At 43.2% G+C, this 16188-nt stretch overlaps 1 protein-coding gene across 1 annotated transcript; it reads left to right on the forward strand.

The window, feature by feature from the left end:
* Window positions 1–300: 300 nt before the first annotated feature.
* On the forward strand, window positions 301–5862 carry RPTN (repetin). The gene is made up of 8 exons (XM_037807856.1): window positions 301–438; window positions 1225–1642; window positions 1751–1936; window positions 2108–2872; window positions 3161–3340; window positions 3557–4089; window positions 4216–4882; window positions 5831–5862. The coding sequence occupies exons 1-8, from the start codon at window positions 301–303 to the stop codon at window positions 5860–5862; spliced, it is 2919 nt and encodes a 972-aa protein (XP_037663784.1).
* Window positions 5863–16188: the final 10326 nt, after the last annotated feature.

Here is a 16188-nt window from a genome sequence, read left to right on the forward strand (position 1 = left end):
CCTGGAATATAGGATGGCCATGTAAAACACTCTACTTTTATTTTATTTTAGGAAATTGCCCTTTTTGATAGCAGTGGAACCACAGTTTGTGCCCATTTCCCACTGTAGCTCATGATATTTTGGAGGCTGACTGTGGGTTAAAGGGAGTGAGGGGTATAGCTAAGAAAGGGCCCTGTCATTTCTTCAGCTTCTTTCCCAGATCAAGAGGGGCTACTTTCCCTCGAAAATGCTGTTTCCTGATCTTCATCCTAAATGCAGACAAAATCTTTTCTTCTTTTAGATTCATCTGTATATATCAAAATGGCTCAACTTCTGAACAGCATACTCACTGTGATCAAAGTGTTCCATAAATTTAGCAGTGAGAATGGGGACTGTACCTCGCTGTGCAAGAAGGAGCTGAAGCAACTGCTTTTGATTGAATTTGGAGACATACTCCGGGTAAGATTAGATCAGTGTAGGCCCTGGGCCCCATGGACTCGTGTGAGCGACTGTGCACTTGGATCCAAAATACTTATCAGGGCTTAATGTTTTGTTTTGTTTTTGAACTTGCTCATGCTCCACCCTATAACAAAAAGAATTTCAGGTTGCTCCTTAGCAGTTCTCTCCCAGCAGATGCACATGTACACGTACACATACACACACACACACACACACACACACACACACAGATACACCCTCCTTGTATCTGAGCTTGAACTGGGAATCATTTCTCAGAAGAAAATACAAGATTCCTATCTTGATTTCTATATTTTAGTGCTGTACACACATCTTCTCATGTTGTCATTCATTCATTCATTCATTCAAGAGCCATTGGGCACCTATTCCATACCGGCACCATCCTAGGCACTGGGGATACAAACATGAAAAAAAACAGTTTCCCCTCCCTACAGGATCTCACAGTGGTTGGAAAGAAATAAGTACATCAATAATTGCAATGTAGTATATAAAGGGATGGAATAACTTCCTTTAATGACTCGTTAATGGAGCTGATTTTAAATGGGCACAGCTACTCCCCATGGTCATGCTCTCATTGGTCCAGCGAGGGATGGGGTTCTGACAGACAACAATTAAAGACTGAAACCAAGCCCAGTCCACTTCAGATTAATAATTTCTCAACCAGGAAAGGCCTATACAGAACTGAATGAACTCGGGATGGACACTGGCACACATCTTTCTATCTACAGGAGAGTGACTGATTTTGGTCTTTGTTTTATTTTCTCACAGAGACCAAATGACCCAGAGGCTGTGGAAACCATCATGAGCTTCTTGGATCAAGACAGAAATGGATACGTTGACTTTCAAGAGTATCTCTTGTTGGTGTTCCAACTGGCCCAAGCCTGCTATCATAAGCTAGATAATGAGTCATGTGGGGATAGAACCTCCCAGCAAGAACAAGGGCAAGAGGGAATACGGGACCATACATTTCCAAGAAACACAAGTAGACAGAGGCATGAGGGAAAAAGGCAGGACACCCACCACAGTCAGTCTGAGACCCAAGATAGGGATGCCCACTACGGTCAGTCTGAGAGACAAGATATGGACACTCACCATCGTCAGTCTGAGAAACAAGATAGGGACACCCACTATGGTCAGTCTGAGAGACAAGATAGGGACACCCATCATCGTCAGACTGAGAGACAAGGTTGGGACATCCACCATGGTCAGTCTGAGAGACAAGATAGGAGCACCCATCATCATCAGACTGAGAGACAAGGTTGGGACATCCACCATGGTCAGTCTGAGAGACAAGATCAGGATTCCTGTGATGGTCAGTCTGAGAGACAAGGTCAGGATTCCAGCTATGGTCAGAGATTGAGTCACAAATCTAGCAGTGGCCAGTCTGAAAGACAGGGATATATCTTTGCCTTAAATCGGTATGAGAAACCAGGTCAGGATTCTTATTACAGTCAGTCTGAAAGTCTTAGCCGACAATCAAGCTGTGGACAATCTGGAAGACTCGGACAGGACTCTTGTCAGGAATCAGGCTCTGGTCAGACAGACAGACAAGGCGAGAGTTCTCAATATGGTCAGACAGACAGACAAGGCCTAAGTTCCCACTATGGTCAGACAGAAAGACAAGGCCTGAATTCTCACTATGGTCAGACAGACAGACATGGCCAGAGTTCCCACTATGGTCAGACTGACAGACAAAGCCTTGGTTCTCAGGGTGGTCAGACAGACAGACAAGGCCTGAGTTCTCAATATGGTCAGACAGAAAGACAAGGCCTGAGTTCTCAATATGGTCAGACAGACAGACAAGACCTAAGTTCCCACTATGGTCAGACAGAAAGACAAGGCCTGAATTCTCACTATGGTCAGACAGACAGACATGGCCAGAGTTCCCACTATGGTCAGACTGACAGACAAAGCCTTGGTTCTCAGGGTGGTCAGATAGACAGACAAGGCCTGAGTTCTCAATATGGTCAGACAGACAGACAAGGCCTGAGTTCTCAATATGGTCAGACAGAAAGACAAGGCCTGAGTTCTCAATATGGTCAGACAGACAGACAAGACCTAAGTTCCCACTATGGTCAGACAGAAAGACAAGGCCTGAATTCTCACTATGGTCAGACAGACAGACATGGCCAGAGTTCCCACTATGGTCAGACTGACAGACAAAGCCTTGGTTCTCAGGGTGGTCAGATAGACAGACAAGGCCTGAGTTCTCAATATGGTCAGACAGACAGACAAGGCCTGAGTTCTCAATATGGTCAGACAGAAAGACAAGGCCTGAGTTCTCAATATGGTCAGACAGACAGACATGGCCAGAGTTCCCACTATGGTCAGACAGAAAGACAAGGCCTGAATTCTCACTATGGTCAGACAGACAGACATGGCCAGAGTTCCCACTATGGTCAGACTGACAGACAAAGCCTTGGTTCTCAGGGTGGTCAGACAGACAGACAAGGCCTGAGTTCTCAATATGGTCAGACAGACAGACAAGGCCTGAGTTCTCAATATGGTCAGACAGAAAGACAAGGCCTAAGTTCCCACTATGGTCAGACAGAAAGACAAGGCCTGAATTCTCACTATGGTCAGACAGACAGACATGGCCAGAGTTCCCACTATGGTCAGACTGACAGACATAGCCTTGGTTCTCAGGGTGGTCAGACAGACAGACAAGGCCTGAGTTCTCAATATGGTCAGACAGACAGACAAGGCCTGAGTTCCCACTATGGTCAGACAGACAGACAAGGTCAGGGTTCTCACTATGGTCAGACAGACAGACAAGGCCAGAGTTACCACTATGGTCAGACAGATAGACAAAGCCTTGGTTCTCAGTATGGTCAGATAGACAGACAAGGCCAGAGTTCTTGCTATGGTCAGACAGACAGACAAGGCCAGAGTTACCACTATGGTCAGACAGACAGACAAAGCCTTGGTTCTCAGTGTGGTCAGACAGACAGACAAGACCAGAATTACCACTATGGTCAGACAGATAGACAAAGCCTTGGTTCTCAGTATGATCAGACAGACAGACAAAGCCTTAGTTCTCAATGTGGTCAGACAGACAGACAAGGCCTGAGTTCTCAATATGGTCAAACAAACAGACAAGGCCAGAATTACCACTATGGTCAGACAGACAGACAAGGCCAGAGTTATTGCTATGGTCAGACAGACAGACAAGGCCTGAGTTCTCACTACGGTCAGTCAGAAACTGGGGAAACTGAAATACAAGGGCAAAATAGGTACTCCCAAGGGAGTGAGAAAACAAGAAGGAATTCATATGTGGAGCAATCAGGACGGTCAAGAAGACTAAGTCAACAGACTCAAGGACAGGAAGTCAACCAAAATCAGGGTCAAGGACTCCAGTCAGGAACAGAGCAGCAGAAGAGACACCAGGCATGGGAGCTGCAGCCAGAGGAAGATAGCCAGCACCACCAACACAAATTCTTAGCACAAATTCAGCAAGAAAGGCCACTTTGCCACAAAGGGAGAGATTGGCAATCATGCGACAGTACGCAGGACCACAGACAGGCCCAGATCAGGCAGAGCCGTGGTGAGGGGCAGAGACACCAGACAGAGGAGAGGCAGAGCCGTCAGAGCCAGGGTAGACAGAGTCATGAGGGTCAGGGAAGTCCATGCGATGCACGGGACAGGCAAATCTCCCACAAAGAACAAAGCTGTCAGACAAGGACCAGGCAAACCCACAAAGATGAGCAGTACCATCAGAGACGAGACAGGCAAACCCATGGAGACGAGCAGAACTATCAGAGACAAGACAGGCAAACCCACGAAGACGAGCAGAACCATCAGAGACGAGACAGGCAAACCCACGGAGACGAGCAGAACCATCAGAGACGAGACAGGCAAACCCACAGAGACGAGCAGAACCATCAGAGACAAGACAGGCAAACCCACGGAGACGAGCAGAACCATCAGAGAGAAGACAGGCAAACCCACGGAGACGAGCAGAACCATCAGAGACAAGACAGGCAAACCCACGGAGACGAGCAGAACCGTCAGAGAGAAGACAGGCAAACCCACGGAGACGAGCAGAACCGTCAGAGACAAGACAGGCAAACCCACGGAGACGAGCAGAACCGTCAGAGACAAGACAGGCAAACCCACGGAGACGAGCAGAACCGTCAGAGACAAGACAGGCAAACCCACGGAGACGAGCAGAACCGTCAGAGACAAGACAGGCAAACCCACGAAGACGAGCAGAACCGTCAGAGACAAGACAGGCAAACCCACGGAGACGAGCAGAACCGTCAGAGACAAGACAGGCAAACCCACGGAGACGAGCAGAACCGTCAGAGACAAGACAGGCAAACCCACGGAGACCAGCAGAACCGTCAGAGACAAGACAGGCAAACCCACGAAGACGAGCAGAACCATCAGAGACAAGACAGGCAAACCCACGGAGACCAGCAGAACCGTCAGAGACAAGACAGGCAAACCCACGAAGATGAACAGAACCATCAGAGACAAGATAGGCAAACCCATGGAGATGAGCAGAACCGTCAGAGACAAGACAGGCAAACCCACGGAGAGGATCAAAGCCATCAGCGACAACAGGATAGGCAAACCCACAAGGAGGAAGAGAGGTATCAAGGATCCCAGGGTCAACAATCCCATGGGACCCAGAAAAGCTGCCCTAACAGAGAAAAATTCCACATGAATGAGAACCAGAGCCACGGCTCACGGGGAAGATGCAGTAACCCAGCCTTCCATCCAACTCAGGGTGGTGCGAGGCCCCAAAGAAGAGAAGAGGGTAGAGGTCATCCCACCAAGGCAGTCAGTTCTCCCAGCCCTCTCTATGACTACGTACAGGAGCAGCGATCATATCGGCACTAGGCTGTGCCAAAAGCAACATGAAGCCAAGGAAAAAAACCTATGCATCAAGTTCATCTTGACTTCTCTTTAACAGGTCAAAAATATATTTTTTCCCTCTATCATATCCTCTATCTACATGCAATGATGCTTTTAAAAACCAGTATTCACTTTTAGGGTGTTTCAGTTCTTTGAGCAGCAATTCTAAGGTTTCCTGGTTGGGTGGAATCCAAATGGTAAATTGGGTGAAATAATCAGATCCCAATTTTGATCAATTTGGGGATGAAATCATTTCCTGGTCTGCCCTCTGCCTGGGTGGGACCTGGTTGGATCATTGAAATATAGAACACTTCCTCTTAAGGTTCAGAAACAAAAATGGTATTCTGAAGATCTACATTACAACCTGAGCTTTGGGGAGCTTCAGCTTCTGTGGAGGAAGCATCAGGAATTGCAAGCCTCAGAGTCTAGACTAACAAGACACAGCGAGAGGCTGCTAGCAGAGCGAGAGACCACAGAGGGCATCTCTGATGTCGAGAACGCTTCCCACACTCAGGCTCCTACCTCATCCGAGGCACTGTCCATTGAGTTCCTATCACTGGAGTTGACTGGACTGGTTCCAATTTGATGCCTTTCTAGTTTCTAATCATATAAAAATAGAGAGAAAGCATACGCCATCTGTTTTTGGATTCCTAAGGTCTAAAACTGTCGATTCATAGCTCTCGGGGCCCTGAAACCCCTTCACAAGGAAATCTGTGTGCAGACTACAGAATTGTATTGAAATACCCAATAAATGATTGGTGAGCAATGGCTTTGATGTCTCACTTCCTTCTTCATTGTGGGACCATGCTATCTCCACATGTGGGCCATTTCCAAGAATAAGACCTCATTTCTCAACTTTCCTTAAGTTCCTGGACACTGAAAATAAAATTTTAAAAGTATCAATATGAAACAAATAACAAGGAGTCAAAATTGAACTTGTCTAAATATCATTTTCAGCCCCCTTCTCCCAGAGAAGTCACATTTTACCCTTCCCTCTCATTCTTCTCCACTTCATAGTAGTCAGTAAGTCTTGCCAATTCTGTCTCCTCCATAACTCTTGAATCTCTTCCTACTCCTCTATCGTCAATGACTTAATTTCCCTTCTCTTCAGTGGCTCCCCAGTGACATTAGAATAAAGTTTCCACTCCCCAGCATGGCACACAAAGCCCTTCACTATCACAACCAGATGACCTAGGCTGGTCTCATGAGAGACCTCTCTCAAGAACATCCTATGCTCCAGCCACACCAAGGACTTGGCCTTTCCTTCATACACCACCATCTTTCATTAATTCATATATTTTAGTAAACCATTCCATCATCCTGGAATTCCTCCTCTCCTTTTTCTGCCTGGCAAAAACCTAGGTAATCTCTGAGTCCCAACTAAAACATCACGTCTTCTGAGCAGTCTCCCTGGACACTCCAAGCACCCTTCCTCTAAGTTCCCATTAACCTCTGTTAATATCATTTGTCACACACTCTGTTGTAATTATCTCCCCTACCAAATTGAGAATAAGACTGTATCTTACTTGATCTTTTACTGCTCAGCACTTAGAGCAGCTACCTCTACCTCCTGGCACTGCATTAAATGTCTGTTGAATAGGTGGGTTGATGGAAGAAATAAGTCTGGCTTAGAAATAAATTCAATTGACTATTTATTTGACTTTCATTGCATGTAAAACACAGTAACAGACAAGAGAGGGCTCAGTGATGGAAACAGCATCTTTTTTAAGTATTTTAAGCAGAAAGGGATTTAACACCTAGAATTATAAGGATTGAATAATTAGAAATCAGCAAGCTACCCTGGAACTCTTCCGTTAAAAAATACATCACCATGAACGCATAACTATGTTATCATACTGTGGACAGTGGATTGTATACCATGGATGATTGTATGGTGTGTGAATGTATTTCAATAAAACTGAATTTAATAAAAAAAAAAAAGAGAGAAAAAAAAAATACATCACCAGAACTGCAATCCAGGAGACAGAAGGCTGGGATCAGAAGCTGCTAACATTGCTGCCAAAATTGCCTATCAACATCCACAACTCTATAACCTCATTTGCATAAAGAAATAGCCAAATCCTCATTTTGATGGCCTGGAGCTCACTCCATCTTCCAAATATCATGCAAACATATCTGGTTGGAAAAACGTAATTTACCTCCAGGACCTCAGCTACAAGAGAGTTTAGAAAACATAGAAGGAGGTAAGAATGGATGCTGATAGCCATTGGATCATATTCATCATAGGAAGAATGTACAATAACATATTACAATAGCCCCTTTTCTAAGGAGATTACAATCTAGTAAGAAAGATGTATATGGCAAATAGCCATTATACAAGGCAGAATGTCATAAGTACAGAAACTCATTTTGGTACCAAGAAGGGAGTAAGTAGCTCTGCCAGGGAGGATGTATAAAAGCTTTCATAGAGAAAAGGCATCTAAGCTAAGCCCAGGACCATGAAGGACTAAGGGAGGGAATGGGAGGTGGGTGGCAATGAGGAGGACCACAGCATTGTCCTGGAGTGCAAGCTCAATGGAGATGCCCATATGTTGGCTGTTGTTTAAATGGCACATTTGTTCAGGGGTAAGATGAGTCTTTTTCACAAATGTCCTTCCTAACTTAGACTCTTCCCTGCAAGCTAAAGAAGAGGATGAAGGATAAGTCCAAAGGTGAGAGACCTAAAATCCGAAAGCTGCACAGGGTTCCTGGAGGCTTTCACTCGATCATCTGAAGGGTTGGAGGGATTTAGGTATTCTAGGAGAGGGAACAGCATGATTACATGATGGAGATGAGAATTCCAGGAGTGTTTGATGAAGTAAAAGTTACAACCATAGAGAACTAAAGAGAGAAAGTAGAGGGAGTCGAAGTCAAAATGACAAAATGGAGCCAGATTATGGAGGACCTCAAAATCTGCTGTAAAGAGTTTGGAGGATTTTTCTGTTAGCAGTAGGAATCACAAAAGTTTTATGAACAGAAAATGAGAGAATAAGAGGAAATACTGCCTAGGGAAAGGTTTGCAATGGAGAGAAAGAGCTAATGTAAGAATGTGAGCAAAGTGAATTTGATCTGTATAACTTCTGCACCATAGGAAAAACATCTGCCTGGAACATGGCAGACTTGAAGGCTATCCAGGACACCAAGGCCAAAAGCCAAAGGCCAGAAAGGGAGGGTCAAAGGTGAGGGTTGTGAAAAGAGGAAGGAGAAATGTCCTAATGTGCTGCAGACTGGCCAGAAGTGAGCTCTTTAACCAGTGAGAAAAACATCTCACTGGATCTAAGCCATAGAGCAACATTCCAAATCTCTCCAACTGAAAAGTCCAAACAGAATGCCATTCACTTTAATTACTGCTTCTGCTCCCAAATTCTGAGAGAATTATGCAAACCATGAAGTTAATTCCCACTGCCTCTTCTAAATATACCTAAATCAGGAAGACACCACTCCATGGCAGAAAATTGACCTTTATTTAGGCAACCCAACTGTGGTGGTTTGAAACTGTTATGTACCCCAGAAAAGACCATGTTCTTTGAATCCATTCCTGTAAGGGCAGGCCTGTTGTGGGTTACTTCAATTGAGATGTGACCAGCCTCATTAAAGGAGGGTCTCAATCCTCTTGTTGGAGTACTTTATAAGAGGATAAAACACATACAGGAGCCCAAAGATGAAATTCAGAGAAGAACCCCAGAGAAGCTGAGAGGAAGCCACTGAAGCCAGAAGCTGGAAGCAACAAGACCCGGGAGAGAAGGACCAACAGACATCACCACATGCCTGGCTGTGTGACAGAGGCATCTGAATTGCCAGCAGTTTTTCTTCAGGAAAAAGGTATCATCCTGTTGATGCCTTGATCTGGACATTTTCATGGCCTTAGAATTGTAACTTGTAAGCTAATAAATCCCCATTGTTAAAACCCAACCCATTTCTGGTATATTGCATTTCAGCAGCTTTAGCAAACAAAAAAACACCAATTTTCTTCTTCCTGGGACTCACTCCCCAGCTGCTTTCTCCTCTTCTCTAATTACAGGTTATCCTTCCAGTTCTATGGCTTTAAATACCATCTCTATTTTAAAGACTCAAACATTTATCTGCAGTCCTACCTTTTCCCTGAACCCTGGATTCTTATATCCAACTATCCACTTGGCTTTTCCTCTTGGAGGTTCAAATAGCAACTCAAACTTAGCATTTTCAAGACAGAACTCTAGATGTACCTTCTCAAACCTGATTCTCCCTCAATTTTCCCCATTTCAGTAAATTGGTACCACTATCCACATTGCTCAATTCGAAAATCTAGGAGATTGCAGAGAGATTTCCAGATAAGATGGCAGAATAAGGAGCTCCAGACTCACTCCTTCTCCAAAAACAGCTATTAGACAAGCAAAAGCTGCCTTAAACAACTGTTCTGGGGCTCTGAGGACAGTGGAGCACTGTACAGCATCAAGGGAAGAACAGGGCAAAGAGGCTGAGAAATGCAGGAAAGAACTGTGACTAACTTGTTCCAGGGTAGCAGCCATGTGTACCCATCGCCCACTCTTGAGGCAAGCCACCTGGGTCCCAGTCCCTGGCTGGCTGCTGTGGATGGAACCGGACTTGGAAGAGAACAGCCCAGTACTGATCACAGCTTTTGATCGATGGATTTAGATCACTAGGTCCAGGCTCTAATCTGCTGTTTTAGCCTGCCGCAAAAACGGAAGGGACCACCATAGCATTATTTCAATCCCACCTCCAAAGGGGGTGAAAGCAGTGAAGGTTTAAAGATACAGGGGCTCCTTAGGGCTGCGGGGAATAGTTTGCTAACGAGTGCCATCTGCTGGAAGCTTTTTGGTGTATTTCCTGACATTGGAACTGGTGTGCACCCCTTTTGTGGGTCTTTGGCCAAGTTTTGGCTGGGAAATACTGACTTGGGAAAGTCCTCTCTGGGGTAACCCTCCTCCCAGTATATGCCCTCCAGGCAAAAGCAGCTACAGGCAATGAAAGGAGAACAAAAACAAAAACAAAAAAAACTTCCTACAGGATTGGGCCCTACCAGACTTCACCTTGACAGCTAGACTCCAACTTTACTGGACACTTCTCAGCCTCCATACCTTTGCTCTACTTGAAGCTCTGTCAAAATCCTACCCATTTTACTGGCAACACCTTCTGGGCCTATCATCAGTATAGAGCTTATCACATTACACTGAAGTCAATTATAAACCCAGCTGTTTTCCCCACCAAATTGTGATATCCTAGAAGGCAAAACTTACAGTTGTATCTTCAGAATCAAGCACAGTGACTAGCCAATTATATGGAAAAAGACTGGGATTTAGAATTTAAAGTCCTGTATTTAAGATCTAGCTCCATCACCTACTAATTTTATGATCTTAGACAAACTTTTCAACTTACATCAAAAACTCTTTAAATCTCAGTTTTCTCATCTATAAAATAGGGATAAAAATTACAATGATTGCTTTAAAAATAAATTGGAATGATATATGTAAAAGTGATTTATAACTTGATATCTTCTTGCTTATTTGCTATCTTTCCCCTTTACGTTATTTTTAATGACACAATAAATATTTATTAAATTATTAAAAAGCCAGGCTTCCTTGATTCCTCTTCTTCCCAGACAAAAGTAACTGCCCCCTCTTCTTTAAGCATTGTCTTTGGAAATCTGCTGTGACCATCATTATATTCTATATTACTGCAGGCATCAGTGAACATTCCTAATTTCCCAACTATATTAGAAGTCTTTCAGAAAAAGGTCCACACCTTATTCTTCACATCTTTGTATTACACAAAATGCTACAAAATAAGTTTTTGGTAGGTGCTTGTTGAATCAAATTCAATTGAATAGACTCTCTTCATTTTTTCATGACTTCTCCAATCCTGGCACCACCATTCTGTGTTCATTGTCCTGCCCTAGCATTACTGCTGCTTTCTTCCACTCCACCCTCCCTTACCACCAGGACCCAACCTCTCTCTTTCTGTCTCAGGTTCCCTCCCCCCTCTCCCCAGCTATCCCTGTTTAAATAGAAATCCTAAGGGGTGGGTAGATTCCCCAAAGCAACATCAGCACCGTCCATAATTTGCAGGACCCCAGATTCTGGCCATTCCATTTTCTTACCCCTAACACTTTTCCCCTTCTTCTTCTCCCTTTGAGTCCAAACCCAACAATTCATATCCCTCAACTCCTTGAAAAGCCAGTTCAAAACTTACCTCCACTAATCATCCTTCAGTGAGAAATACTTCTTTGCCCTGTAGACTTTAATATACTCAGGTTGCCCGGTATGCATTTTGCTTTCTGATGTTGGCATATACAAGTGTTATTCCGTCATTTCAATTATGTAGTTCATCATTTCCTCCAAAGCCATAAGGTCATTAAGAAGCTGAGTGTGTCTCCAGTTTCTCTGAGATGCCAGCACAAAAAGGATTTGCAGCAGTTGTTGTTGGCTAAGTTATTAGAAGACTTCTTCACGCAGTTGGAGCCTAATTTGAATTAAACATTTATGGAGCGTGCACTGTCTGTCAAAATACATCTTAAAAAGTAACTTGCATTCTTGATGGCAAAATGTGCTACGTGTAACTATTAAACAAATAGTGGCAGTCTAAGGGAAAGCGCATTGGACTGCAAGTCAGGAAACTTGAATTCTAGTCCTGGCATTGCTATCAACACCACATATGGCCTTCAGCGATTTATGTGCCCACACTGTGCTCCAGTGTTCTCATCCTTAAAATAAGGAGTTGACTGAGACAATCTATAATGTCTCTTTCAAATCTATACTACTATCGTTTTATAACTAAATGTCTAGATCAATCAGCTAGCCTGGTTAAGTATAGTAAATATTCCAGAGGCTAAAAACATCTTGGAAGCAAACTGGAAAATATATATGTATATGGGGTTCCAGTGCCACCTACTGGTCACTGGATTCCCTGTGTCCCTGGGCACAGCATGGTGCTCTCTGTCCAGTAGCCAAGTAAGACATATCATATGGACTGGTCACTGGTTTCTGCTCCAACAGCTACTGATGTGAAAAGTGACACATCCTGTTGCTACCTGTTTGGATGTCCCTGTGAACTGGGTTTTTGTTTTCTGGGTTTTTTTGTTTTTGTTTTGTTTTTGTTTTATCATAGCTCTAAACCCAATACTGTAGGGCTCTGCTAGCCTTGATTGCCAGTGGATGAGGCACATACACTTCCAGTTCATTCAAAAAATTCAATCCCATTTAATAAACATTTAAGAGCATTTTACTAGATTCCCTAACTGTTCATTTAAGAACAGTTAAGAGATGTAGTATGCTATGGAATTGAGAGCAATGGTTTGAGAGTCCAATAAAAGTGGGGTCCAATCTTGGCCCAGCTACTTAACTGCCTATATGACTTGAGCCTCAGGTTCTTCATTTTTAAATTCTGATAATAATATCTTCTTCACAAGGTTGTGTAAGGATTCGTGGAGTACCTGGCATGGTGCTTAGCATGTTCTAGGCACTAGAGAACTGTGAAGACACAGCTAATGCCCTAAAAGAGCTTGCAATTAGTCAAGGGAGATGCAGGTGCTAATCCATGTATGTAAGTATATAAGTAACAATGATTCGATGTAGCAACATTTGTTGATCACTTCATGCACACCAAGGGCATTAGAAGGTTAGGTAAGGCCATAAGAAAGAAAGCACCAGGGAAGTTCAAAGTAGGAGCAGATTACATTCAGGTGGGGCAAGTCAAGTGTCTTCATTGTAGAGGAGACATCCTCCCCAGACTTTAATGAATGATTAGAATTTTAAAAGAAAGATGGGCCTCTTTGATCAATATTGTATTCATCCTTAAAATCTCATTTCAAATCCTTCTCCATAAATCTATCCCTTTCCCCTACCTTAGTCATTAATCTTTCTTACCATACCTCTCTGCTCCCACTATTTTCAGTCTCCTATTATGGCATTCTAATTCATTCTGTTTCTTTTAAAGTTTGTAATTTGCATGTTTGTCTCTCATACTGAATCATAAACTCCCTAATGCCAAAGAAATCATTGGTTTTATTCATTTGTAAAGTCCCACAATGCAATGCCTACTAATAACAGCAGCAACCTTACATATGTTTGACATTGGGGCTGAGGTTCACAAGTCTTAGGTTCATTCATTCATTCATCCAACAAACACTGGTGGCTGTAATTCAGCAGACACTAGTAGGCACTAAGAGTACAAAGGCATGGTCTTTTCTTTTTAATTCCATTTTATTGAGATATATTTACATACTATACAATCATCCACAGTGTACAATCAGTTGTTCACAGTACCATCATATAGTTGTGCATTCATCACTACAATCAAGTTTTGAACACTTTCACTACTCCAAAAAATAAGAATTAAAATACAAGTAAAAAAGAACATCCAAAACATCCCATCCCCACCATCCCCCCTATTATTCATTTAATTTGTGTCCCCATTTTTTTATTCATCTGTCCAAATACTGGATAAAAGGAGTGTGAGCCACAAGGTTTTCACAATCACCCTGTCACACAGTGTAAGCAATATAGTTATACAATCATCTTCAAGAATCAAAGCTACTGGGTTGCAGTTCAACAGTTTCAGATATTTCCTTCTAGCTATTCTAATACACTAAAAACTAAAAAGTATCTATGGAACACATAAGAATAACCTCCAGAATGACCTCTCAACTCCATTTGAGATCTCTCAGCCACTGAAATTTTATTTTGTTTCATTTCACTTCCCCCTTTTGGTCAGGAAGGCTTTCTCAATCTCATGATGCTGGGTACAGGTTCATCCCTGGGAGTCACATCCCACATAGGGGGGAAGGCAGCAAGTTTACCTGAAAAAGCAGAGTCTTTGACATCAGGGACTCACCTTCTATCGGGCAGGGAGACAATCACAATTCCATGTGATGACTCCAAAAGAACAGAATAACTGTTTGCATATAGGAGTAAAAAATACCCATCACTACCATTCTCTGAGCCTTTGGTGTGTGCCAGATGTGGAGCTGAACACCCACGTGCCTTAGTCCATATAAACCTCACATGAACCCTCTGAATTTAGGTGCTTTTTATCATCTCCATTTTATAGATGAGAAAGCAGAGGCATAGAGAGATTAAATAACTTGCCCAAAGTCATATAACTTGTAAGTGGCAAGAACAGGATTCAAATCCAGGTCTGACTTCCAGAGTCCATGTTTTTCAGTCAATTTACTGTCTCCCAAGCCAGAGAAAAGAGCTGCCCCAATGAGCACTGCAATCCATAGAGCAGAATCCAGGATGGAACTGAAGCAAGTCAAAAAGTCTCTGCTGGAATAGACCACATGCAAGACACCATGACGCCAGGCACTGGGGAGGACACAAGCATGAATCAAACCATCCTTGCCCTCAAGGAGCTCACAGTCTACTGAGAGATGTAGTACACATAAATCAATCCATTTAATTCAAAGAACACTGTGATAGGCTGATAATCAGGCACAAGGGCCATGGGACCCCAAAGGAAGAAAAAATTACATCTGACTGAGGGGATCCTAAAGGGATTCTTGATGGAAGAAGTGTTTGGCCTGGGCCTTTAAGGATGAGTTGGCGTTACAGAAGCAAATGTGGGAGAGGAAGTGGGAGACGTTCACCAGGCTTAACAGCAGTGGGTATAAAAGATCTGATTAGAGCTTTTAATTGATTGTAATCATGACAGGAGGGCAGCAAGCTGGGGCTATTTTAAGAAAAATTTTAAAAAAAGCAAATTTAGGTTAAATTAATGGAAGTAGTGTCTAGATAAGAAGAAAATGGAACCCTCTGCACTGTACTACTCAGTTCACATATTTATTTTGAGGGGCTTTGCAACGTGGAGTTCTTCACAGGAAAGTGATGGGGAATTAACACCTAGAGGGTGTTAGAGGTGTTTGCAGGTATCTGAAGGCTGTCATAGAGTAAGGAGCAATTCTGCATTGCTCGAGAGAGTAGAACTAAAACCAATAGTTGCAAGTTAAAAGGAAGGTGAAATTTCCTTACATTTAGAACAGCCTCAAAACAGAGTCTGCTGTTTTAGAAGGTAATGACCTTCTCATTACTGCTTACAAGGTTGCATGACCGCCTGTCAGGAATGCCACAGAGGGACTTTTGCAAAGGATGGGATATGAGCTAGATGATTTCTAAGTCGAACTGCATGGTCCAACTCTAAGATTCTATGATTTAATGGGATCACCTAATGCAACCTCCCATATGACACAGAAATTTCTACCTTGTAATCCTTGCCAAATGGTCACCCACCTTCTGCCAGAACCTAGTTTTAAAACAATAAAGCTCTGGGATATTTTCACTCATGTGCCCTACTCCCACATATAGTATAACCAGATGAGTTTCTGGTGAACTAGATAAGAAAAAAAAGAAGCCATACCTCACATTTAATCCCTCTATGTGTCTGAGCAGAGTACTGAGGGGCTTGTGAATCATACTAAAGTTATCCTTCTGAGTAGGGTCAATGGCTCATGAAGCCCCTGTAGGCTGTTGCACACTCCAAAAAAAAACCAAAGGGAGGGAATCGTATCAACACACATTAGGACGTGCTCCCTGCAAGCAGCTCATTGTGATTCTAGCTTCTGTAAATTCAGCCAAGCCCTTTAAAAAAACATCTATAATTCCAACCCTCTCAACCTCTTCAAAAAGTTAGTCTCACGTATTTACGAACCAGAATGGCTTAATTCTCTTCTCTTCATTTGTCCTGGAAGTCCAAAGGAAGAGTTCCCTATTTGTTAGAAAATTCCCTCCTAAGAAAGGGAGGGATTTCCAGAGACTAGGAGCCAAATTCAGGAGAGATAAGATGGGAGAACTTAAAGCAAGATTTGGTAAACCACCAAAGACCTCCTCCTCTTTAGGATTTACTCCCTTTGGGAGAAAAGACTAAAAGCCAGGGAGCTAA

The sequence above is a fragment of the Choloepus didactylus genome, chromosome 2, assembly GCF_015220235.1.
Source record: "Choloepus didactylus isolate mChoDid1 chromosome 2, mChoDid1.pri, whole genome shotgun sequence".
Classification (NCBI taxonomy): Eukaryota; Metazoa; Chordata; class Mammalia; order Pilosa; family Megalonychidae; genus Choloepus; species Choloepus didactylus.